This window comes from Didymella exigua (genome assembly GCF_010094145.1).
Source record: "Didymella exigua CBS 183.55 unplaced genomic scaffold M421scaffold_61, whole genome shotgun sequence".
Classification (NCBI taxonomy): Eukaryota; Fungi; Ascomycota; class Dothideomycetes; order Pleosporales; family Didymellaceae; genus Didymella; species Didymella exigua.
The window spans coordinates 83,940-106,152 of NW_022984835.1; the positions used below are offsets into that span (position 1 = coordinate 83,940).

At 58.2% G+C, this 22,213-nt stretch overlaps 11 protein-coding genes across 11 annotated transcripts; 5 read left to right on the plus strand and 6 right to left on the minus strand.

The window, feature by feature from the left end:
• Nucleotides 1-109: 109 nt before the first annotated feature.
• M421DRAFT_426577 (acetyl-CoA synthetase-like protein) lies at nucleotides 110-3,572 on the minus strand. Its single transcript, XM_033594443.1, has 3 exons — nucleotides 3,177-3,572; nucleotides 679-3,126; nucleotides 110-629 (listed from the first exon to the last, which is right to left on the minus strand). The coding sequence occupies exons 1-3, from the start codon at nucleotides 3,477-3,479 to the stop codon at nucleotides 192-194; spliced, it is 3,189 nt and encodes a 1,062-aa protein (XP_033443000.1). The 5' UTR covers nucleotides 3,480-3,572; the 3' UTR covers nucleotides 110-191.
• Nucleotides 3,573-3,664: 92 nt separating this feature from the next.
• On the plus strand, nucleotides 3,665-5,832 carry M421DRAFT_426578 (putative MFS transporter). The gene is made up of 6 exons (XM_033594444.1): nucleotides 3,665-4,185; nucleotides 4,232-4,368; nucleotides 4,421-4,794; nucleotides 4,843-5,061; nucleotides 5,108-5,139; nucleotides 5,191-5,832. The coding sequence occupies exons 1-6, from the start codon at nucleotides 4,018-4,020 to the stop codon at nucleotides 5,707-5,709; spliced, it is 1,449 nt and encodes a 482-aa protein (XP_033443001.1). The 5' UTR covers nucleotides 3,665-4,017; the 3' UTR covers nucleotides 5,710-5,832.
• Nucleotides 5,833-6,392: 560 nt separating this feature from the next.
• On the plus strand, nucleotides 6,393-7,010 carry M421DRAFT_77223 (uncharacterized protein; the record flags this gene model as incomplete). The annotated part of the gene is made up of 1 exon (XM_033597300.1): nucleotides 6,393-7,010. The coding sequence occupies one exon, from the start codon at nucleotides 6,393-6,395 to the stop codon at nucleotides 7,008-7,010; it is 618 nt and encodes a 205-aa protein (XP_033443002.1).
• A 206-nt stretch (nucleotides 7,011-7,216) lies between these two features.
• On the minus strand, nucleotides 7,217-8,055 carry M421DRAFT_10293 (uncharacterized protein; the record flags this gene model as incomplete). Its single annotated transcript, XM_033586841.1, has 2 exons — nucleotides 7,217-7,498; nucleotides 7,789-8,055. 2 exons carry the CDS (start codon nucleotides 8,053-8,055, stop codon nucleotides 7,217-7,219), a joined length of 549 nt encoding a protein of 182 aa, XP_033443003.1.
• Nucleotides 8,056-8,371: 316 nt separating this feature from the next.
• On the minus strand, nucleotides 8,372-8,975 carry M421DRAFT_10294 (uncharacterized protein; the record flags this gene model as incomplete). The annotated part of the gene is made up of 2 exons (XM_033586844.1): nucleotides 8,372-8,520; nucleotides 8,798-8,975. The coding sequence occupies 2 exons, from the start codon at nucleotides 8,973-8,975 to the stop codon at nucleotides 8,372-8,374; spliced, it is 327 nt and encodes a 108-aa protein (XP_033443004.1).
• A 552-nt stretch (nucleotides 8,976-9,527) lies between these two features.
• M421DRAFT_426580 (ribosomal protein L22) lies at nucleotides 9,528-11,241 on the minus strand. Its single transcript, XM_033594445.1, has 3 exons — nucleotides 11,097-11,241; nucleotides 10,101-11,042; nucleotides 9,528-10,032 (listed from the first exon to the last, which is right to left on the minus strand). Exons 1-3 carry the CDS (start codon nucleotides 11,134-11,136, stop codon nucleotides 9,893-9,895), a joined length of 1,122 nt encoding a protein of 373 aa, XP_033443005.1. The 5' UTR covers nucleotides 11,137-11,241; the 3' UTR covers nucleotides 9,528-9,892.
• Nucleotides 11,242-11,748: 507 nt separating this feature from the next.
• Nucleotides 11,749-15,772, plus strand: M421DRAFT_10296 (uncharacterized protein; the record flags this gene model as incomplete). Its single annotated transcript, XM_033586848.1, has 2 exons — nucleotides 11,749-12,206; nucleotides 12,274-15,772. 2 exons carry the CDS (start codon nucleotides 11,749-11,751, stop codon nucleotides 15,770-15,772), a joined length of 3,957 nt encoding a protein of 1,318 aa, XP_033443006.1.
• On the minus strand, nucleotides 15,689-17,988 carry M421DRAFT_426582 (clathrin adaptor, mu subunit). Its single transcript, XM_033594446.1, has one exon. It carries the CDS (start codon nucleotides 17,505-17,507, stop codon nucleotides 16,128-16,130), a length of 1,380 nt encoding a protein of 459 aa, XP_033443007.1. The 5' UTR covers nucleotides 17,508-17,988; the 3' UTR covers nucleotides 15,689-16,127.
• A 131-nt stretch (nucleotides 17,989-18,119) lies between these two features.
• Nucleotides 18,120-18,445, plus strand: M421DRAFT_77212 (uncharacterized protein; the record flags this gene model as incomplete). The annotated part of the gene is made up of 2 exons (XM_033597299.1): nucleotides 18,120-18,210; nucleotides 18,264-18,445. 2 exons carry the CDS (start codon nucleotides 18,120-18,122, stop codon nucleotides 18,443-18,445), a joined length of 273 nt encoding a protein of 90 aa, XP_033443008.1.
• A 475-nt stretch (nucleotides 18,446-18,920) lies between these two features.
• Nucleotides 18,921-19,694, minus strand: M421DRAFT_10299 (uncharacterized protein; the record flags this gene model as incomplete). Its single annotated transcript, XM_033586856.1, has 1 exon — nucleotides 18,921-19,694. One exon carries the CDS (start codon nucleotides 19,692-19,694, stop codon nucleotides 18,921-18,923), a length of 774 nt encoding a protein of 257 aa, XP_033443009.1.
• Nucleotides 19,695-20,020: 326 nt separating this feature from the next.
• Nucleotides 20,021-21,741, plus strand: M421DRAFT_426584 (uncharacterized protein). The gene has a single exon (XM_033594447.1). It carries the CDS (start codon nucleotides 20,115-20,117, stop codon nucleotides 21,387-21,389), a length of 1,275 nt encoding a protein of 424 aa, XP_033443010.1. The 5' UTR covers nucleotides 20,021-20,114; the 3' UTR covers nucleotides 21,390-21,741.
• The last annotated feature ends 472 nt before the right edge of the window (nucleotides 21,742-22,213 follow it).

A 22,213-nucleotide genomic window follows, 5' to 3' on the forward strand; every position in this document is an offset into this window, starting at 1 on the left:
GTGGGTGCTCTGTCTATCGCACAGGAGATGCAGTAGGGAACGCACTGTGTAAGACACATGAGAAAACACAATGCGATGGGAGGCCCAAACGAACAAAGAAAGTATCATATGCGTGTATTGTTCAAGTCCCAACTCCTATAATGCTATCTAATTACATGTTTCTATATGCCGAGATTGTCTTACTCTTACATCTATGCCGCCCAGCGCTTCTTCAGCCTACCGATGACCATGCTCATATACTGAGCATCGGTGACACTGGGTATCTGGCCCAGCGATTCACTATCCTTGCCCGTCTCTTCTGTGATGTACTCCAGCGGGCCCTTTGGCTTTGTAGAAGCAGCGCTGCCGTACTTGCCCTCAAACCAATCAAGCAGCTTGATCGGTGGGTTTGTCTTCGGATCGCGGTCGGAGTTGCGTAGCCTGTCCATCCACTGGTCTGTGGGCAGTGATTCAAACTCAAGACCAGCCTCGGACAGTGCGGGTAGCATGTCTCGCGTCCAGTGGAAGCGTGCAGGGTTCAGGACGTGATAGACGAGATCGGGATTAGATGCACGTGCTGCAGCGCGTTCGGGTTTGCAGACATCGAGGATAATGCGGGCCGCGTAGTCGACAGGAAGCCAGTTCATCTCCTAGATAGGGTTAGTTAGTGCGAAAGGAGGCTGTGGGGTAAGAACTTACTTCGTCAAGCTGAGGCAGTGCGCCGAGAGTCACAGCCGTCTGGATCATGAGGGGGATTCCCTCAGTAGTGTTCCACTCCCCGACCTTGCTGTCTCCAACAAGTTGACCGATCCTGAGTACGCGGGCCTGGGCACCAACATCTTTCATCGCATTGCGAACGATCTGCTCTGCGACATACTTGGATCTGGCGTAGCCTGTGCCTTGAACGTGAGCGATGTCCCGAACAGGTGTCTCGGGGACTGAGCCAGGGCGTGGTGTACCTCCGGTGGAGGAAACCGAAGAACAGAAGTAGAACCGCGCTGGTGAGCCATGTGTGGTCGATTGACAGAGGTTGATGAAGTTCGGGACGGCCTTGATGTGTTGGTCTTCGAAGCTCTCGACAGAGATGTTGAAGTTGACTGCCCACGCACTGTGGATGACGAGAGTAAGACTCGAGCGTAGTTGCTCAAATCTCTCGGCACCAAGGCCAAAGTCCGGCTTACTGAGGTCGGATGGTACCGCGACAATCTTGTGGATCTCTTTCAGCGACAGAGAGATGCCTCGTGAGGTGAGGCTTTGCAGTGTCCTCTCAAGCGCAGCATGTTCTGATGATGCACGAACAAGCGCCCACACTGTAGATACAGTCGGATCACGGACAAGCTGAGCGAGGAGGTGTGCGCCGAGACCTCCAGTAACACCAGTCAAAACGACAGTCTCTGAAGTAGGAGCGACGCGATTGGCCTCTTCGTAAGTCTTGAAGGATGAGTGCTTTGCGACAAGGTCTTGCATGACTTGGTAAGCGTCTTTGGCTTCCTCTGTATTTCCGGTGCGTAAAGCATCGATATGGCGAGCGAGAGCTTGGATGTTGCCAGTCTCGTACAAGACGTTCTGACCAAGTTGAGACTGTCGTCCACCAAGGTCGAGCTCCTTCTTCATCAAGCTCCACATCTTCATGCACTGCAGACTGTCGATGCCCAAGGCGAAGAAGTCATCCGTAGCTGAAAGCTCAACACCAAGGCTTTCTTGGAACCTTTGAAGGAGGTAAGCCTCGAGCTCCGGCAGGGGTAGTGCAACGGTGCCGGCTTCGTCATTGCCATTTTCAAAGTTGGCGTATGCTGACTCGATCAAGTCCTTGAACTGCATGTAGACTTGCGCACGGATGAAAGTACCCTTATCGGTCTTCGCGTATTCGGTGTCTGCTGGCAGAATGATGACGAGGTCCTCTGGTATGCGTGAGAAACTTTCGGCACGAGAGTTCGCATCTTGCACAGCCGGCCAGATCTCGAAGAAGAAGTCGTCGTCCGACATGTGATTAGCAGCGTCAGACTTGATGACAAGGACTCCAGGAAGACTCTTGCCATCACCGAACACAACTGCCTCCTTCACAAGACCTTCTTGTCGTATCCTACCCTCAATGGGGATTGGGAGGACCTTCTCGCCATTGACCAAGGTAAGTCTGTCATCAAGTCTTGACACAAACCTCCAGAAGTCTGGGTTCGTAGGGTGCTGCATGAACAGGTCCCTTGTTCGGAAGGATCGAGGTGGGTCGTCTGAGTTGTTGGTGTTCTTTGAGCGCAGACCGTCAAGTGCGACACACTCGAAGATGCCTGGGGTGATCTCGTCCATGAGCACGTACTGCTTCACTTCGGGTAGAAGTCGAAGGTAGTTCCACGCGAGATCTCCCTTAGGACGGACTGAGGTTGACAACCTTCCTGTCTCGGTTGCGCCATAGTTTGCGACCAGGTTGACACCGTTCTTGACCAGCATATCTCCAAGATCGTCAGGGCATGCACTACCGCCATACATGACAATTTCGATGTCTGCAAGGGCTTTGATGCCCTCTTCTGACTCTCCAAGGAGCTTAAGGACATATGGCACACAGAAGAGCAGGTCAGGTTTGACAGCTGCGAGTGTCGCCGTGATGTTCTGCTTCGTCAACGGGAAGGCATAGTTGAAGTAGTACATCGGCTTTCCTGAGTATATCGATCGGAAGGTCTCATAGAAGCCGAAGCTGTGGAAGAGAGGCTGTGTCATCAAAGCTTTCCTGTCCAGGTTTGTCGAGAAAGCTGCGATACAGGTGCGATTGGTAAGGTAGATGGGCTTAGGCAGACCGGTCGAGCCCGAAGAGTGAATGATGACAATGTTCTTGGTGGTCTCCTTGAGCGGATCGTACGTACGGTGGAAGCTAGGTGCATCCACGCCATAGTACTCATCATGCTTCAACAGCTGGAGCACAGTCGTGCCACGCTCGCTCTTGACCTCTTCCAAGACAGGATAGAAGTTCGGCGTGCTCAGGAGAATATCACAATCGGTCAGTTCGAGTAGGCGAGCCAAGGCCGGTGCAGCCAGGCGGGTGGATAATAACAAGCTAGTATAGCCAAGCCTGCTCAGACCCAGGAGTGTGATGATAAAGGGCAGGCCGGAGTGGGCGAGTATGCCTACAACAGGGGCCTTGTCAAGGGAAGCGTCCTATGGGATTGTGTCAGGGTTTGCTCCGGCTGGGCATTTTCTGTACTCACCACTTGCTTGAGGCCCCTCCGCTGCAACGCTTCTGCAGCTGCATCGGCGTATTTGTTCACCGCTAACGCCGAGTGATCCTCGTAATCCGTCACACCCTCGTTCGGGTATCCAATGAGCGGTGCATCTGCCAACTCAGCAGCTCTCCGACGAATGAGCTCGTCAATTGTGGAGATCTCAGCATCGCTTGTTGGGATGAGTGTTCGCGTAGGGCGCTCGTCGGTCGCTGTGTATGTGCGCGACATTGTGATTTCAGCTCCTTCCAAGGAATACTCAGAAGACTCAGGAGATGTAGAGCGCGACATTGTGACCCGTGGCTCGCTTTATGCGGAGGTGGCTTGCATATTGTGGGGGAGGAACGGAGAAGGTATCCACGATGTTGGCGCTAACAACAACTAACGTGACAGGAAACTCACGGACTCGTTTTCCAGAGCCGCATGACAGTATCCGGGGGCGGTAGATTTCGCACCAATGTCGAGCTCCCAAAACCATCTGGACAATGCATCCGACTCAAGGCTTCCTTGCCAAGCAGGGCTTGGCGCTCACCTCGTCTGGGCATCCACTTTGCGACCGTATCAAGCGCGACGTTTGCATGGGATGCTCGTCTTTCTTGCCTGCCCCGCGAAGCGAAGGGATTGATCGTCTTGGCCAAGCTGCATACTGCTAGTACGCCGCAGGTGGCGCCACACCCCACGGGGTGTGCTATACCCCGCATGTACGTTACTCTACAAACCACAGTTGAGATCAAGCTTGGCGAGGCTGGTATAAAGACAGATCAGATGGCGGGACCTCTGAAGAACACAGCGCCTCGAGCCCTGAGCCCTCCGTCACGTCTCAGCCATCATGACTGATCCCATAAAAACCAAGAACTCGACCGAGCGTATCGACGCTATCAGTGTCAACGACCAGCCTCTCAAGCCCCAGTATGAAGAGCTTGACAAGTTCGGCTCCACTGTGGTGAAGAATCCTGCTGAAGTTGCTCTGGTGAAGAAGCTCGATCGGTGGATGATGGTGCGTATGTCAATGACGTGGGCCATTCATCAGCTAACGCCAGCAGCCCATTCTTTGGCTGATGTACTTCCTCAACTTCCTCGACCGCAATGCTATCGTCAATGGCAAGATCGATAACATGGACAAAGATCTTGGACTTACTGGCGTCCAATACAACACTTGTGTTTCCATCTTCTTCGTTGGGTCAGTCACCCCCTATACTTTCCATCAGAGCATATGATCTGACACATCCAAGCTACCTGCTAGGACAAATTCCATCTAACATGCTTCTCAATCGAATCAAGCCCTCCTGGTACATGTCCGGTTGGATGATGGCCTGGGCTATCGTGTCTACTCTCATGGCAGTGGTGAAGGACTACAAGGGCATGCTGGCGTGCCGCTTCGTCCTCGGTATTACGGAAGCTCCGTTCTATCCTGGCGGTGTCTATCTGATTTCCATGTTCTACACGCGTAAGGAGAGTGCTACAAGGATGTCCATCTTCTACACTGGCAATCTCCTTGCCTCTGCGTTTTCTGGCCTCATCGCAGCTCCAATCTTCTCCGGTTTAGAGGGCAAGCATGGCCTCGAGGGATGGCGATGGCTATTTATTATCCAGGGTGTCGTTACTGGTACGTTGCTTGGAGATCCTCACATGTACACGACTGATATTATTATAGTGGGCGTCGCTGTCCTCGCTTTCTTCATGCTCCCCAATGCACCCCTGCAGACACGCTGGCTCACACAAGAGGAGCGCGAACTCGCTCACAGCCGGATTGCCTTCGATACTACCGAGAAGGAAGGTAAAGTGAGCGTTTGGAAGGGTCTCCGCGAAGCGTGCACCGATTATCGGATGTGGGTGTTTGCGCTCATGCAGAACCTCCATCTATCCGCCAACGGTGAGTGAAATTTGCCGTTCCAAGACGACGACTAACGAATTACCAGGGTTCAAGAACTTCCTACCCAGCGTCGTGCATGTATGTGTCCTCGACCCTCACCCCCTTGCACATGTACTGACCATAATCCAGACTCTTGGCTTCAACCGCACCATCACCCTTGTGCTCACTTGCCCGCCATACCTACTCTCTGCCTTTGTCTCCGTAGCTGTTTCATGGTCATCCGGTCGCTTCAACGAGCGAACCTGGCACATCACGCTCTCCAAAGGGGTCGCGATCATCGGCTTCATGATCGGAACGCTGACTCTCAACGTCGGCGCACGCTACTTCGCCATGGTTCTCTTCGTCGGCGCCACTTATGGTGTGAACAACATCAACCTTTCGTGGACAGCTGCCATCCTTGGTCAGACTGATGAGAAGAAGGCCGTGGCCATTGCGATTGCAAACACTCTGGGCAACTTGTCTTTCGTCTACACTCCTTACCTGTGGCCCGATACGAGCAAGCCTCGCTACTCGATGGCCATGTGGGCCAGTGTTGGATTCTCTACTGGCGTGATCGCCTGCGCTTGGGCGTTGAGATTCATTCTGATGAGGGACAATAAGAAGATCAGGGCTGCGAACAGCGAGGCTATCAACTTCTACGTTTACTAACGGCTTGCTGTAAAGAGGAGATGATGAGGGTTGCTCGGATTTGGTCTGGACCACAATTTGCAGCTGATCGGAGATTTGTGGCGATAGGCGGCGTGTTCATAGCCTCTTATAATAACAGATTCGATGGTCGATGGCTTTGCTTTGGTCTTACACATCAAGAGTGCTCGTGTGGTGATACGTGCTACATCCGGAAGCGACCATGAGTGAAAGTGAAAGCGCTACCTCGCTTGCGCCTGACACTAAATGATGCCGGCTGACCACAACAAGCGACCTCTGTTACTTGAACTACTCGACGCGCATACAGGTATTCCGGGACTTTACCACGACCCGCGTAAGGCGTGCGATGCGTTGAACAAACAGCTAGCAAAAAACTCGCAAACCCGTTTGCTGTCATGGGTTCTGTGATAAACGATGAAGAGCTGTAGCGTCGACAATTGACTTTGGAACATCAGGATCCACTGAACATGCCCGCGACACCTGAAAACACACCCATGGACGCCATGAGCGACTCAGCAGGCGGGCACATGGATATGGATGACGAAACAAGCGCCCAAGGTCCATCCAGCTCTCGACTCGAACACCACGAGCCAGCCGCTCGCCACATCGAGGTAGACGAAAACTACTCGGATGGAGGAGGCGACGACAAAGACTCGGGCGAAGATCCGTATGTCTGTCTGGACCACATGATCACCCTTGCAATACCCGTTACAAACCCTTCCGCCTTTCCCGTTGAGCGATTCCGAGAGGTCCAAGAAGGTCGTCAGCCCAGTACACGCATCGTGGATATGCTAGTCTACAAAGCGTCTTCGGGCCCCATCACAAAAGTGACCGCAGACATCCAAGACGGCTCAATCAACCATCTCTTCATCCGCGATCCTCGCGTCATCGACGCGCTCGGTTTCGCAGCACCGTATTTCGATACGATCAATCTCGACACAAACAAATTGCGACTCGGCGAGACGTTTACGATTAGGATCTTTTCTGGCCAAAGGCCAAAAAGGCTGGACAACTGGATCATGGGAGAGCTGGGAAGCGGGCGCCATGCGTACTTGGAGTGGCTGGATGAGCGAGGAAATGCGGACCCCAGGGCGCCACCGTTCGCAGCGGAGGCAAGGGCGATCGCGAGGAAGACGGGTCGGCGATGGCCAGATGTCATGAGCGAGATTGAGAGCGTGTGGAGGCTGGAGCGAAATAGTGGCGGGAATGAGTTCAGACACAACAGAGTCAAGTATTTGGGAGAGGACCCAGCATATGCGGAGGCTGCAGAGAGGGGGAGGGTGATGAGGAGCATGTTCGGGTAGGATTTTAGATGTACGGGAGAAGATGATGATTGCTATATCGAATGGGCAGATTTCCGGAGTCAGTCAGTCGGCTCAGAGTCTGGTTGCAACTCGCCGAGAAATTAGAATCCCTGATGACTCTTCCGCAGCGCTCAGTCGGCGACATTGCGTAATCGCGAAGGTACGGCGGATTAATATCTTCATGACTGGACTGCTATCGGGCACCGCTACAGCGCGCTCACCCATGGCTTCCCCGCAGCCTCACCCTGCTTCTGATCACCACTCTTCTCCTCGTGACCTTGCGTGCCGGCACGACCATCCTTCCTGCCGACATCCTTCTTGCCAACATCCTTCTTGCCATCATCCTTCTTGTTAGCGGTGACGCTGGGGGTGTAGCTGAACACCATGGTCTTGGTGACGAAGCTGAATAGCATGGGTGAACTACTCTTGTTCGAGATTTGGGGTCGTTGTGTGGATAGCTCGTGGAGGTTGGTGGATGGGTTGGCGGGCTGCAGGGGGTTATATGGGTGAAAGAGAGAGGGGAAAGGGCTGTGAAAGGGAGGGGGAAAGGGAGGGGGAAAGGGCTGTGAAAGGCTGTGGTGGAACGGGAGACGACTCGCGGAGGTGAGTGACGGTGTCGGGCCAGATCGCTGAGGCAGACTTGAGACCACGCTGAATGAGTTTTGCAGGACAGCTGCTTTTTTTTGTACGGTTCCAGTATGCTATGCAATTACGTATGACATCGACGGTATTGTGTTCATCCACACCGCGCATCCCATACAGGGACCGAATTTCAAACCCTATCCCCATCCATAACCACCCCACCCATCTCATCCTCGGTCTCCTCGTCGATGACATACAGCATCCACGCCAAAGGGTCGATGTCGAAGATTACACATCCCCCCTCGTCCGCCTGCACAATCAGCGGCGGCGTCGTGTCGCACTCCTTCAGTGAGTCGTCGTCATCGTCGCCATCAAAGGTATAGACTGGAATCGCGGAGTAAACAGGCGCCGCAGTGACGGCACAGCGGGGATGCATATCAGCGGTGAGCAGGCCGAATGGCATATCGTATCAATCGAAGTGAGGATCGAGTTGTCTGACTGCTCGATTTGCAATTTGCAATCAGAAGGAGTCCTCGAGGGACATGCTGTGCGCTGCTCAGCACCAGAGGCGAGCAGTGTGTAGCAATAGTGCCGGCAGAGGTGAGACGTGCGAGGTGAGACGTGCGAGGTGAGACGTGCGAGGTGAGATACACTGGGGGCTGGCACTGTGCGGCCGTTGTGCGTCGTGTGAATACGGCTGTGAATGATGCTGGGTTAGAGATGTCTCGGACACTGTCAAGGCGCGCCCGCCGTTGCACGGTAGGCCATGGCCCAAACACTCAGCTCGTACGCCGGGCCGCGCCCCCCATGGATCTGTACACGACAGCTGCGTAGTTGATGCGCAGCGGGATCGTCGCGCTGATCAGAGCCCTGTTGTTCTGGCACGCAAAGACGAACTGGTACCATCCCACGCCCAGCGCACCGAGACCTGGGACGCCAGCTCAACACCGTCAAATGAAGGGTAGCGAGTGAGCGAGGCACCGGCTGGTACGTGAAAAGATGTTCCTCTTTAGAGCAGTGTCTCGTCCCTCTTTAGAGCAGTGTCTCGTCCCTCTTTAGAGCAGTGTCTCGTCCCTCTCCAGAGCACCGCTCGCTCCTCTCTTGCAGGGAAATGTAAAGAGACCAAAACACCGCATAACAACAACCTGGACAGCCTCAGTTGGCGTCTCCTCAAACGGCGCGGGGGACAAGCCGTCTCCAGGCACAAGGGCGCAGCAGGCAGTAGAAGCCCTGTGCGACATTGAGCAGGCCGTGGAGGATCAAGAGGGCGCGGGCGGTGCGCGACACGATTGTGCTGCGGGACGCGAGCGTGCAGAGACCGCCGAGTGCGAGGATGAGGATGTAGGGGAGAAGCGTGTTTGGGTTCGGAGAACGGACGTCCATGGCTGTAGGTGCTGTGGGTTGTGAGGAGAGATTGTTATATGGAGTTTGTGATGGTGAGGCTGCGAGGAGAGCGTGTTATACAGAGTTTGTGATAGTGAGGCTGTGAGGTTGTGAGGAGAGATTGTTATATAGAGTTTATGATGGCGAGGCTGTGAGGTTGTGAGGAGAGGGTGTTATACAGAGTTTGTGATGGTGAGGCTGCGAGGAGAGCGTGTTATATAGAGTTTGTGATGGTGAGGCTGTGAGGCTGTGATGGTGAGGCTGCGAGGAGAGCGTGTTATACAGAGTTTGTGATGGTGAGGCTGTGAGGTTGTGAGGAGAGATTGTTATATGGAGTTTATGATGGCGAGGCTGTGAGGTTGTGAGGAGAGATTGTTATATGGAGTTTGTGATGGTGAGGCTGTGAGGATAGCGTGTTATACAGAGTTTATGATGGCGAGGCTGTGAGGTTGTGAGGAGAGGGTGTTATACAGAGTTTATGATGATGAGGCTGTGAGGTTGTGAGGAGAGATTGTTATATGGAGTTTGTGATGGTGAGGCTGCGAGGATAGCGTGTTATACAGATTTTGTGATGGTGAGGCTGCGAGGAGAGCGTGTTATACAGATTTTGTGATGGCGAGGCTGCGAGGAGAGCGTGTTATACAGAGTTTGTGATGGCGAGGCTGTGGGCACGTGACGTCAGCATGGCACCTTCATGTGCAGCACAGCAAAGTGGCTCGATGACGGCGAGCAGTAACGGGGGACGGCGAGCAGTAACGGGGGACGGCGAGCGTGACAACAGATCAATGGATAGGATCGAGTTTGCTGTTGTGGTTCAAACAATCCGCATGTTGTACAGCTCATGGCTTGTAAGCTCATGCCAATCTACGCTTATTCACACACGTGCGCCCATGTTGTACATGCAGTCCTACAGCCAGCTACCACAGGCAGTACTGTCGCTGCGCCGTTACAGGCCGATCGGGCAGAGCGACCCAGAGCTTGCGGTTGGCGCGCTTCTTCCTGATCTCGTCCGAGATGCGCATCCGTGTCTTCTCTTCCTTGAGGAGGAACGTGAAGCCTAACATGGTCAGCAGCATTCACCAGCATTCACCAGCATTCACCAGCATTCGAGCTGATTGGACGTACTCGTTGTCCGGTGCGTCAGCATGTTGACTCTTCCTCTCGCCCTGAACTCGGGAGACTTCCAGGCCTCGCCCCTGCCGCACCAGGCCTGGTCGATGTACACCTCAGTCGGGTCCCTGACCAGCTTCTTCCTTCCGTCCTTGAGCTCGATGACCTGGGTCGCGCCCTTTGTCCTGGCTGTGGTCTCGTCGAGGTCGGCCAGGGTGGAGGCAACCTCGTTGCGCTGCTCGACCCACTTCTTCAGGGCGTGCTTGTCGCCCAGCCCCATACCCCGCCCGGCAATGGCCTCGTCCTGGGCGACGATCAGGCCCTTTAGGATGTCGCGTGCCACCTTCTTCGGCGAGAAGCGCAGCTGCACGAGTGCCTCGGAGACGGTCTTGCCGGCGATCTGCCGCAGGATCTTCTGTATCTTCTTGACCGAGGTCGGGAGGAAGTGCGACTTGTACAGCGACGTGCGCTCGGTGCGGGCAATCTTGGCGGCCTTGGTCATGCGGCCGTGCCGGGTGACGCTCTTGATGACGAGCTTGCGCTCGAGGCTGCGGCGTGCGGCCGGGTCGGGGTCGATGTTGACGCTCAGCAGCCTCTTTTCCTCCTCGCTCTGCACGGCCAGCCTCCTCTGCTCGGCCCGTGCCTGGAGCGCTGCCTTTTCCGTCTCGGGCGCGTTGTCGCGGAAGCCTGGGATGAGGCGCTCGGGGCTGAACAGCGGCGAGGGCACCGAGTATGTGGCGCCGTCGCGCACCGAGGTGCTGGGCTTCTTCGGGGCCGCGCCGTCCGGAACGGGCTGGGCGGCCTCGGTGGCGGCGCGCTCGGCCTCCTTCTGCTGCAGATACTTTTCGAGCAGCGGGTTCGAGAGGTCTCTGTCGGCCGGCGCGCCGGTCGAGGCGTTGCGCTGGGCGACGGTCGGCACCGCCGTCCATGGCGTGCATCGGGGGCGGAAGGCGAGGGCTGTGGACTGTCAGAGACTGGACGGCGCCATGGAGAGCAGGAAGAGGTGCTGACCCGACTGCCCGAGCCGCCGGGCGGGTATTCGTGCGCTCATTTGTGATGCTCGACCCCGAGTTGCGCGGCGTTGATGGCCGTCGTCGACGTGCAGTCGAGAAATTCGGCCGCGGCGCGCCTCCGTCCAGGTCACGTGCGCACACCGGCCGCATCCATGGCAGAGGGCGACAAAGTGCGGCAATGATCATCTCGTCGCAACCAGGACCAGCCGCGTCGTGTCTGTCGCGCGCCCGTGATTCCCGCCATCCGTCGCTGCGTCCGCCCGCCCGTCTGCAGCATCTCGTGAGCGCCCGCGTCGCCCTCTGGCCGTCACATCTCCCGCCGCCCGGCCATTGCTCGTCGCCCGGCCATTGCTTGTCGCCATCGCTCGTCGCCATCGCTCGTCGCCATCGCCCGTCGCCCTCGCCCGTCGCCCTCGCTGGTCCCCCTTGCTCGTCGCCACTGCTCGTCGCCATCCAACCACTCGCGACGCCGGCGCAACCGACTGCGGTCCGCCACACGCGCCTTTCAACAGCCCGTCTGCGGCCCCGAGCCCTTCGCTGCGGCCTCCTCCCGTCGCCCTCGCGGTTCCATGCCGCTCGTTACCAGGACCTCGCGCCCACACAGTCCCCGCCGCAGTTGCGCCTGCACTTGACCGCCCGACGCATTCGCCATGGACATCAACTCGCTGCTGTCGCCGTCCGACTCGCCCGCGCAAACGCCGCCGCCGCCGCCGCCGCCGCCGCCGCCGCCGCCGGCGCCCACCCATGCCTCGCCGTCCGCCCTGGCAGCCCACTCGCCGGGCAAGCGCGCCGTCCGCCAGCAAGTGCCGTCGAGAAGCTCGTCGGGACTGAGCCAGCAGATCACGTCGTCGCCGCAAGTCCACCTCGGACACCAGAACATGTCCTCGCCCGGGTACGGCCACCTCGCGAACGGCGCACGGCCAGTCCACAGTGCCACAGGCACCCCACAGCCGCTGGGGTCGCCGCACGATGCGCGCATGACCCCGCCGTCCCACCTGTACCGCCAAGCGTCGACGCCCGGCATGGATGCACTGGCAGACCTCGCAAGCATGCAGCAACAGCAGCAAGCTGCACGGCAAAACTCGCTCGGCCACCAGCGGCCCGTCACGTAAGTGCAGACGCACGCTCTTGGACGGTGCTGTGCATGTCACAAGACCCCGCTAACAAATTTGCAGGCTGCAGCACCTCGGACAACACCTTTCAGGCGACTCTGTGGCCAGCACTGCCATGTCGGAGCACCACTCGCCGAGGCCGCGCAGCTTTGCAGCAACGTCGCTAGACCAGCAGCACACGGACTACCTCGAACAGCTGGACCGCGATCTCACCGAAAACCCATTCAACTACTACAGCCATCTTGCCATGGTCACAACACTGCACCAAGGCTTCCAAACACATCTCGAGTCGATCGAGGCCAGCGCGCACGACTACGAGCTCGTCCACATCCTGCGTGACGCCTACCGCGTAATGTCGGAAAAGTATCCTCTCGGAGAGACGCTGTGGCACTACCGCCTCAACGACGAGAAGATCCTGGCCAGGAATTCAGAGGAGCGCATGGGCGTACTCGAGCTGCACAAGCAAGCGACACACGAGGAGCCCTACAGCGCGAAGCTCTGGGCTGCGTACGGCGAGTACGTCAGCTACCTCGTCGCCTGCGCCTGGGAGCAGATACCACCCGAGGCGTGGACCGAGGAGGACCGGCTCATTGGCCGTGAGCTTTTCCAGCCACAGCTGTTGGTGGAAGCACTCCAGCAGGGCGCCGAGAGGGTCAAGTACAACCTGCAAGAGAGCAATCTGGTCTGGGATCGCTATCTGCAGGTGCTCGAAGAGGATCTCGAACGCACCGGCCTGAGCCAAGACAAGGTGACGAGGATCGCATCCATATACAACGAGCGACTGGGCCTTCCACACGCCACGTGGTCTCACACACGATCGAGATACATCTCCTTCATCCAGCGCTACCACCTCGGCGACCCCGAGCAGGTCAACGAGCAAGTCACCCAGAAGAACACGCACATCCTGCAGCAGTGTGCCAACCGCGAGGACTACGAGTTCAAGGTCCTCCAGGCCATTCAGAAAGGAGACCAGAATGCAGAGTACCACGCCATCACTCGCTACCTCAAGTGGGAGAAGAGGACCATGGGCATCTACAGTTTTCCTCTTGTCAACGCCCTGTACGAGCGTGCGACGTTGCGCTTCCCAGTCGACCCGGCACTGTGGGAAGACCACGTCGAGTTCCTCATCTGGCAGAATGACCGGTCCGTCGACCTCTTGAACGTCCTGGAGCGCGCCACAAGACACTGTCCTTGGTCCGGATCGCTGTGGTCCCACCGCATACTGACGCTCGAGGTCGAGAACAAGGCGTTTGAGGAGATTGAGCACGTCAAGCATACGGCCACTGGAACTGGGTTGCTGGAGCACTCTGACATTGAGGAGATCATCAAGGTTCAGATTGCATGGTGTGGATACCTCCGACGAAGAGCATTCGACGACCCCAAGGCCACCGATGACGATGCCGACATTGCTGAAGTCGGCATACGATCCGCACTGGAGTTTGTGCGCGAAGTTGGCATGAAGAAGCACGGACGCGATTGGGCAGGCGACACAAAGTATCGCCTTGAGCGCATCCACATAAAGTACTGGCTCCAGCGCCGAAACGTCGACGAGGCCCGGAACATCTGGGAGTCTCTTATCAAGCGCCGGGGCGATTCGTACGATTTCTGGTATCGCTGGTACATGTTCGAGATGGTCTTTTGGTCACAGGACGCAGTGCCGACTGAGCAGAATTCCGTGCAGCACTTGTTCACGCCAACCCGAGCCACCGCTGTCCTGGAGCGTGCTATGGAACGTGTCCAGACCATGGACCTTCCGGAGCTCATCATTGAAATGTACACGAACCATTGCGAGCAGCATGAGAATGTCTTGAAGGTCCGGAGCGCTGCCATTGAGAAGAGACGGGCCGAGCGGATGGTCTCGATTCGACACGAGAAGGACAAGGCAGCTGTCGAGGCGGCAGCAGCAGCGGCTCGGCCCCAGCCGCCCGACTACTTCACCGAGGGGTCTGCAAAGAGGAAGAGAGAGCATGTCGGCGTCGATCCCGATGCCGCAGCGAAGAGGAGCCGGCAGGTTGACTCGGCAGATAGCTCACCTGCTGCCGTTCCCGTCAACGAAGAGCCTGTGCGCGCTAGCGAGGCGCCCTCGGACGCTCAGCCCGCTGGACCGAAGCGCGACCGGGAGCACACCACTGTCATTGTCAAGAAGCTGCCGGCGGAAACGACGCAAACGCAGATCAGACAGTTCTTCACAGAGGTAGGCACGGTCCGCAATCTCACGCTCAAGCCCGAGCAGGACAGCGTGACGGCCATGGTCGAGTTTGAGACGTCCGAAGAGGCCGAGTATGCTCTGAGCAAAGAAGCAAAGGGCTTCAAAGGCCACAACATCTCGATTGAACGTGGAGCGAGCACGACGCTCTACGTCACAAACTACCCGGCGCACGCCGATGAAGCGTACCTTCGCCAGCATTTTGAGCCTTTTGGAGAGATTATCGGCTTCAGGTTTCCGTCGCTCAAGTTTGACACACACCGTCGCTTCTGCTACGTACAGTTTGCCAATGCTGCGCAAGCCGTCGCCGCGACGCGGCTCGACGGCACAGATGTGGAAGGGCTCAAGCTGAGCGTCAAGATTTCGAATCCGCAGGCCAAGAAGAAGCGAGACGGCGCGACTGCCGAAGGGCGCGAAGTCTATGTCTGGCACCTCAACTTCAAGATCAAGAAGCAAGAGGTCCAGGAGACGTTTGCACAGTTTGGCCACATCGATCGCATCAACTTTCCAACGCTCAAGACCGGCAACAACAAGGGGTTCTGTTTTGTGGTGTACGATGCCAAGGAGAGCGCCCGTGCTGCAGTCGCCGAGATGGACAAGAAGAACTTCTGGGGCCTCGAGCTGCACGTGGAGATCGCCAACGACAAGAACGAGACAAAGCCAAAGATCAAGTCGACTCTTGAGAACCCGGAACATGCAGCGGCCCGCGACGGCTCACGCACGGCGACACAGACAGCCCGCGACGGCTCACACACGGCGACACAGACAGCCCGCGACGGCTCACGCACGGCGACACAGACAGCCCGCGACGGCTCACGCACGGCGACACAGACAGCCCCCGCCGCGGCGCCGGCCGCAGCATTCAAAGCCGCGCCGTTCAACGAGCGCTCCCTCGCCATCCTCAACCTCCCCGACACCGTCCCAGACGTGCGCCTCAAGCCGCTCGTCGAACCCTACGGCTTCAAGAAAATCACCCTCGAGCCCCAGCACGGCGGCGCAGTCATCGAATTCACCACGGTCGAGGGCGCAGGCAAAGCCGAGATTGCACTGCAGAGCCTCGACTTTGAGGGCAGGAAACTGCGCATCGGATCTGTCAGGGAGCTGCGCCAGCAAAAGGGCGAGTGGAAGGCGGCAACCAGCTTCGTGCAGCCGAACCGCGTGCAGAGGCCCGCTGCGCGCGGCGGTAGCGGCGGCAGCGGCGGCAGGGGTAGAGCGAGGGGCCGGACGGGATTCGGCGCCCGGCCCGCGGTGCCGAGGGTGGCGGCTAGCACCAACGGTGAGGCGAAGAGTAATAGCGATTTCCGCGCCATGCTGCTCAAGGGCCGCGAGGGCGGGAACGATACCATGGAGGAGTAATGGCAGCAGCGGGGATTCACGAATGCATCATGGCGTCACCACTTTGTTTTCATCCGGCTGGACGGACAGTATCCGGCATGCATCACTGGCGTTTTGGGGACTTTGCTGCATTGATGGGGGAGGTGAGGATGAGGTAATCTTGGTGGGGTGGAAGATGATGTCGGGCTATGTAGTGTCTATCTAACAAGAGCCGCTCACGTCGGCCATGCCCGCTTTTATCTCGCAGCCTCTCAGCACTGAATGATATTGGTAAAGTCAAGCGACGGTGTCGTTTGTTGGAAGCCAGCGTCGGAGATGGCCATTCTCTCATCACATGCAGAGCAGAGCAGAGCAGAGCAGAGCAGAGCAGAGCAGGCTAGCACCGACACTCGACGCCCTTCCGCGACACGCACAGATACTTGACGCCCTTGTACGGTGTCACGCCGCCGCCCAGGCCGCGGCTCTTTCTCACATCGAGATTCAGACTCTCGACCTTGAGCCCGCTTGGCAGCCATCCCTTGACGCTGAACGACACCGTGGCCGCGGACGGCATGAGCATCTTGTTCGCCGTCCGCCTCTTCTCGTCCAGCGCGTCGCTGTTCCGCGGTGAAGCCATAGTCGCAGGACCCGCAGCAGCAGCGGACTGGTACGAACCCGCGCCGTCGTCGTCGTTGTAGTCGTAGGTAGTCGTCGATACCACGGCGTCGTCGTACCCCGTCACTCCCTCCTCGTCTGTGGTGGAACCCACCACGGTCCCGGACAGGAGCGCGTGGCACCCCACGCCGCCGCCGCGGTCCTGCGCCATCAACACAGCCACCTCGCGCGCCGAGATGCGCCACTCTATCCCCGCCGCGCCGGGCGCGTACGAAGCGTCGCCCATGCCGCGCGCGACGCGCAGGTCGAGGATGTTTGCCACTGACGCCGGGAGCGGGATGTGCACTGTCATGTCCTCGATGGCGGGCGCGGTGCTTGTCCCCGCTGCTCCTGCACCTGCGGCTATGCGCGAGCCGAAACCGCCTCGGGCGGGGGCGGGAGGTGCCGAGGATTTGCCCGTGAAGCGCGGGTTCAGCTGCAGTCGGACCTGGAAGGCGTCGCCGCGTGGGCCGAGCGAGGCTGTCACGGATACGGTGGCGGGGATGTTGAGGGCCGGAAGGGTCTGCTTCGCGGCGGTTGTGAAGGCGTCGAGGGCCGCGGGGCCGAGCAGATCGACCTCGTAGGCGGCCAGCACGAAGCGGCCGTCTGGCGGCACAAAGGAGAGCTCGCCGGGCCGCGCGGTCCAGCGGCCGAGGCGCACGCAGGGGTGGAACACGGGGAGCGAGATGGCGGACGAGACGCCGCCCGGACAGGCCAGGTGCAGCAGCAGGTCGGGCACGCCGGAGACCTTGGCGGTGAAGGCGATGGTCCCGCTTGCGATGGCCGAGAGGGGGCGGCCCGAGGGCGAGAGCGTGACGGCCAGCGTTTCCACAATATCGACGTACATTTCGTTGCTTGTGTGGCGCACGTTGGCGCGCCGCCAGGGCACGGGCGAGGTGCTCGGTGCCGTGTTGGACGGCCCCAGGCGCGGACTCGGTCCTCCTCCCCCTCCCCCTCCCCCTCCCCGTCCCAGCGAGAACGGCGTGCTCGAAGGCGCGAGGGAGCTCGGCGTCGTGCTGGGCAGTCCAACGTTCCCGAGCAGACTCTTGATCAGGGAGGGCGCGTCGACCAGGTCGCGCAGTGCATCAGGCTCGGTGCAGCTGATGATGCCGCCGTCGACCATCTCGTTCAGCAGCTGGGCGACGACATGGTAGTTGGCCTCGATCTTGCTCGCGAGCAGCGGCGCGCCGAGGTAGTCCTCCAGCACGTCGGCCAGGCGGTGCAGGAACTCAAGCACCTGGAGCGGGTCAGTGTCCGACGAGCATGGCGCCAGGAAGAGCAGCTGGTCCTGGGCGAGCGAGTAGAGCAGCGTCGCGGGGTTGGTGGACGGGAGATATATCAGCGACGGTCGCGGAGCCGGGTGTGCGAGGTACAGAGGCAGGAGGGTGCTGCTCGAGGCCGGGCGGCCGTTGCAGATGTGCTCGAGGAGAGGAGTGCTGCGCCGTGTCAGCCGGCTGCGGGCGTGTCCACTGTTGGCGGGGTGATTTACTTGTGCTCATCAAAGATGAACAGAGCTTCAATGGTGCTCATGCTTTTGCTCCGTCGCTGCTCGTCATTGGGACCGGGACGTGAGGTTCGACAAGGCGTGGGGCTGTCCGCGGGGGTCTCGAGCGTGATGATGCAAGCGCGCGGTTGGACCCTGCATGGGTACGGGACCGGTAGATTGCCGCAGTCGCATCCATGGCATCGGACATGCGCCGCGAATCTCGACGTTTGGCTTGACCAACCTCACACCATGGCAACCGACGTCCAACCGCCGACCTTCAAAGAGGCCCTGAAGCAGGACAGGGCGCAGTTCGACGACTGCACGCCCTGCCGCGTAGTGGGTATGCTCGCTCAACGCCATGCTGCTTGGGTCGTCGACTGACATCTCGCCCAGGCAGCGCTACCTTTGTCGGCCTCGGCGCCTTCACGTACGTGTCCGGCCACTCGCAGTTGAAAGCACAAGAGGCTGTCATCAGACAGAGCAAGAGCGTCTTCGGCATGGGCAGCAGGAGGGCGGCCATCACCACGACGAGCGCCGTGTTTGTCGGCCTGGGTGTGTACAGGTGGTTTGCCTGAGGTTGGGACTCGGCACTGCTGCATTTGACGGCGTTGGGGAGATACACAGCGTACGAAATACATACTTTCGAGGGAGCAGAGTGCATGTGTGCTGCTCAAGCAATATCTCGTGTGCTGCTCAAGCAATATCTCGTGTGCTGCTCAAGCAATATCTCGTGGTATTAACACCTCATTCCACCCGCCTTGCCCTGTTCAGGTGCATTCGGGTCCCCCAACGCTTAAAAGTCCTTTGCCATCTCTGCTGCTACCAAGTAACACTAATGGAATATCCCGTGGTATATAGTAAACTCCGCACAATGCCAGATGAGCAACTCCGTACAATGCCAGATGAGCAACTCCTGCCCATGCATAATGAAATCCCCTGCCCAATGCGCCTATCATGTGTGCTCTCCTTCTCGTCCATGACCACATCGTCGTGCTGTCTTCATCCTTTGTCTAGTCATGCTCTGATGTCCCCCGGCTGTGGTGATCCAGTTCATGTCATACGCCCCCTCTTGGGTCCTCCTCCTCCTCCTCCTCCTCCCCCGGCGCCGTCACGCCTGTCGTTGGATCCGTCGCCATGGAACGAGTCCATCATCCGCCGCTTCTGGCCCGCGCCCTGGCCCAGCTGGAAGAGATTCTGCGTCGCGGTCCGCTGGAGGTTCCGTGACGAAGATCGGTTCGAGTGTCGTTCGCGTCGGGGTGTAGGAAACGCTCGTCTGGCCGCAGCACCAAAGTCACCGAATACGTTGTCCGTGTTCACACCTGATGGGTATGCCTGTGGCGCAGAGAACTGGAACACTTGGTGCAGTGGCGACATGTCCGGCTCGCTGAGGGACGCCTCCAACTGCACGGGTGGCGCGGCATCAGGCCTCTGAGCAGCGTCGGCGTGGAGGTCCGGCGTGCGGGTTGCCTCGGGGCTGATGTTGCGTTCCATGATAGGCGAAGAACTGCGGGCGCGCTTGTCGTCCATGTCGTTCTCGTCATCCTCGTCGCTGTTTGCGTGCCGTGACCCGTCGAAGCGCTCTGTAGCCCACTGCCGTATCCGCCAGCCTTCGCCGTCTCCAACGCCCAGGTTTTCCTTATCCAGAAAGCTGAGGAGGTCGTCCAGGGCTTCTTGGTACCCGTCGTTGCGGGCGCGGTCGACGTCTGCCAGCGCCGACTTGTACAGATTGGTCAGCTGCAGGGCAGCGTTTTTGAACGACTGATGGACGTCTGGCTGCTGTTTTGTCTTCGGCAGCGACTTGTTGAGGCTCCGCATCGAGTCCATGGTGTTGTGTGGGTGCAGGTAGGTGCCTGTGTACACGTCAGTGGTGCTTCGGGAGAGGCCGATCCCGATCGTACCTGCTAAAACGTGAAGGTGCTCTAATGAGTGTTGTGTGCCTGATGAGGCGGCGAATGCGTGAGTGAAGACAAGAAAGCAAAGCTGACGTCTCGTGGAGGGGCAAGTGGAATGTGGTGAGGTACATGGTGGGGAACTTCTTCTCGCGGTGGAGACACTCTTTCCGCACAGACGACCTCGTGGCCCTGGACCCTGGCCACCAGTGACCACATTGACATCCAACGCTAAGACGCACCAGGAACCAACATTGGACGCCAGCATGAGTTGCGACAACAATCAGTGAACCTTCAACATTGAGACACCTGTCTTAGCAACAGCGCATCCAGAAACGATGGACAACTCCTGGACATGACCTCCCCGTTTGAGCGCCTCCCAGCCGAGCTCTTCGACATCATCGCAGCCCACTTGGACCTACCAGGATATCAAACGGTCCGCTTGAGTTCACAGCGACTCCATTTGCTAAGCCTGTCAACCTTCACCAAAAAGTACTTCACGAAAGTCATCACCACACTCGGTTCCCCGTCGCTGGATCGTCTCGTGCACGTGGCGAACCACAGTCATCTGTCGAGACTGGTGACGACATTGGAGATCAGGCTGCTCAACCACCGCAACTACAAGGACTTGATCAAGATTGCGCGGGTCGGCCTCTTCCCGCCGCCAAAGCGCTTCCCCAAAGTCTCCTGCGTCCGGAACCAAGACATCGTACAAGAATCCACCTTGTATGATGACGTGCACGCAAACAGGCAGGCAAAATGCATCACTGAGCGCCTCACGCGAGCAATGCGGGGCCTCTCCAACCTCACATCGATCTGTTTCCGCGCGCACGATATCGAGCCGCTGGAATGGAAAACCATCGACGTGCCTGAAGGTGACGAAGTGTTCCGCTCACGCTGTCTGCGCGCTGTGCTTGACGCGATACTGCAAAGCGCCATCTCCCTCTCCACCTTCACCATGGGCAAAGAGAAAGGCGTCACGTTCAGCAAATGCGCGAACGTCCCGTACCCGGCGCTGCAGCTCCCGCCCGAGTATCTCCAGAGACTGCGCCCAAACTTTGAAGCGCTGACGCACTTGACGCTCTCCATTGTGGCAGCGCACAACGGACACCACCGCCTCCCCGGCTGGGAAAACGGGCTTTCGCGCTTCGTTTCCAGCGCACCGCGTCTGACGTCGCTCGCGCTGTCGCTCGATCGCAAAGCTCAAGTCTCCCAGTACGGAGCGCGCATCATGCGCTCGCTCTCCGACACAATACAGCTCGAGCGTCTCTCGAGCTTGCAAATCTTCAATACGACGGTGCACGAGTCAGACCTCACCAAATTCATAAAGACGCACGCTGAAACCTTGCAAGCCATCAACTTGACTAATCTGTGTCTGTTGACGGGGAACTGGCTGGCTTTGCTGTCTGCGTTCAAACGTGTAGAGAGCTTGCAGACGCTGAGATTGTCGTCCATCAACGGCGTAGGGAGCCCCGTGCAGTTCCGACACCGCGACCGGGAGCGGCGAAAGATCACGCTCGACACTGCGCGGTCCGGGCAGACTATGGGAGCGATGCTGGACCAACTGGTCGCGGACTGTCAGGTCGGCGCGAGTGTGGCGGCCATATATGCACTGAGTAGTGTATCGTAGATGTTTCGAGTAGTGTGTCGTAGATGTCTCTTGTGTCCAACTGGAGCCGCCGTCATATCCTGGGGTTTGCATGGTGGCTTTGTTAAGAAGAGGAAAGCTTGGTGTTGCTGGTGCGGGACGGCACGAGATCCGGCTTTTGACGTGTCTAGAGGGGTGTTTGGGAACCGGATATGCGGGACGTTTCTTCCAAGATGCGGTGTAGATGGCGGAATCTTGAAATGCGACTCACGTATGCAGCCATCACGCTTAGTCCGGATCTCTCCTGCGACCACCGCTGTGGACCAGGCAGTTGCACCAGAGTGTCACAGTCCTCATGCGCAGCAGAGCAGACTGCAGTGCAGGTGCGTGTAACTTTTGACATTCGCTCAAAGCCTCTTGCACGAACCCATATCTACATAGACCCGGAATGGTCCCTAGATCCTTCGCATGCGTAACAAGCGTAGCGGCCGTATGCACAAGCGCGCTTCCTGTCTCTCTCAAGAACATCGATCCGCGACCGAGGCCTATTTACACGCTCCAACAATCCAAACAAACAAACGTCGGGAAACACCCGGGGTATGAAGAACGCCGGCCACCAATGTGGCCGTAGAACAGTATTGACAAGACGAGATGCGGGCAATAGATACATTACGCGGAATGCCGTTTTGCGGCCTGATTAATGACAGTGAGCAACGAAGGTATGGCGCGGCGGCGCCCGTGATGGACAAATGGGGCCGTTGGCCGGTGCTGGCGCGAAGCAGATACAGAGAAGCTGTAAACACATGCATGCCTCGTGATATGTGGATTGCGGGTAGCGACAGTAAGAAGTGAAGGACGGTAGGAAA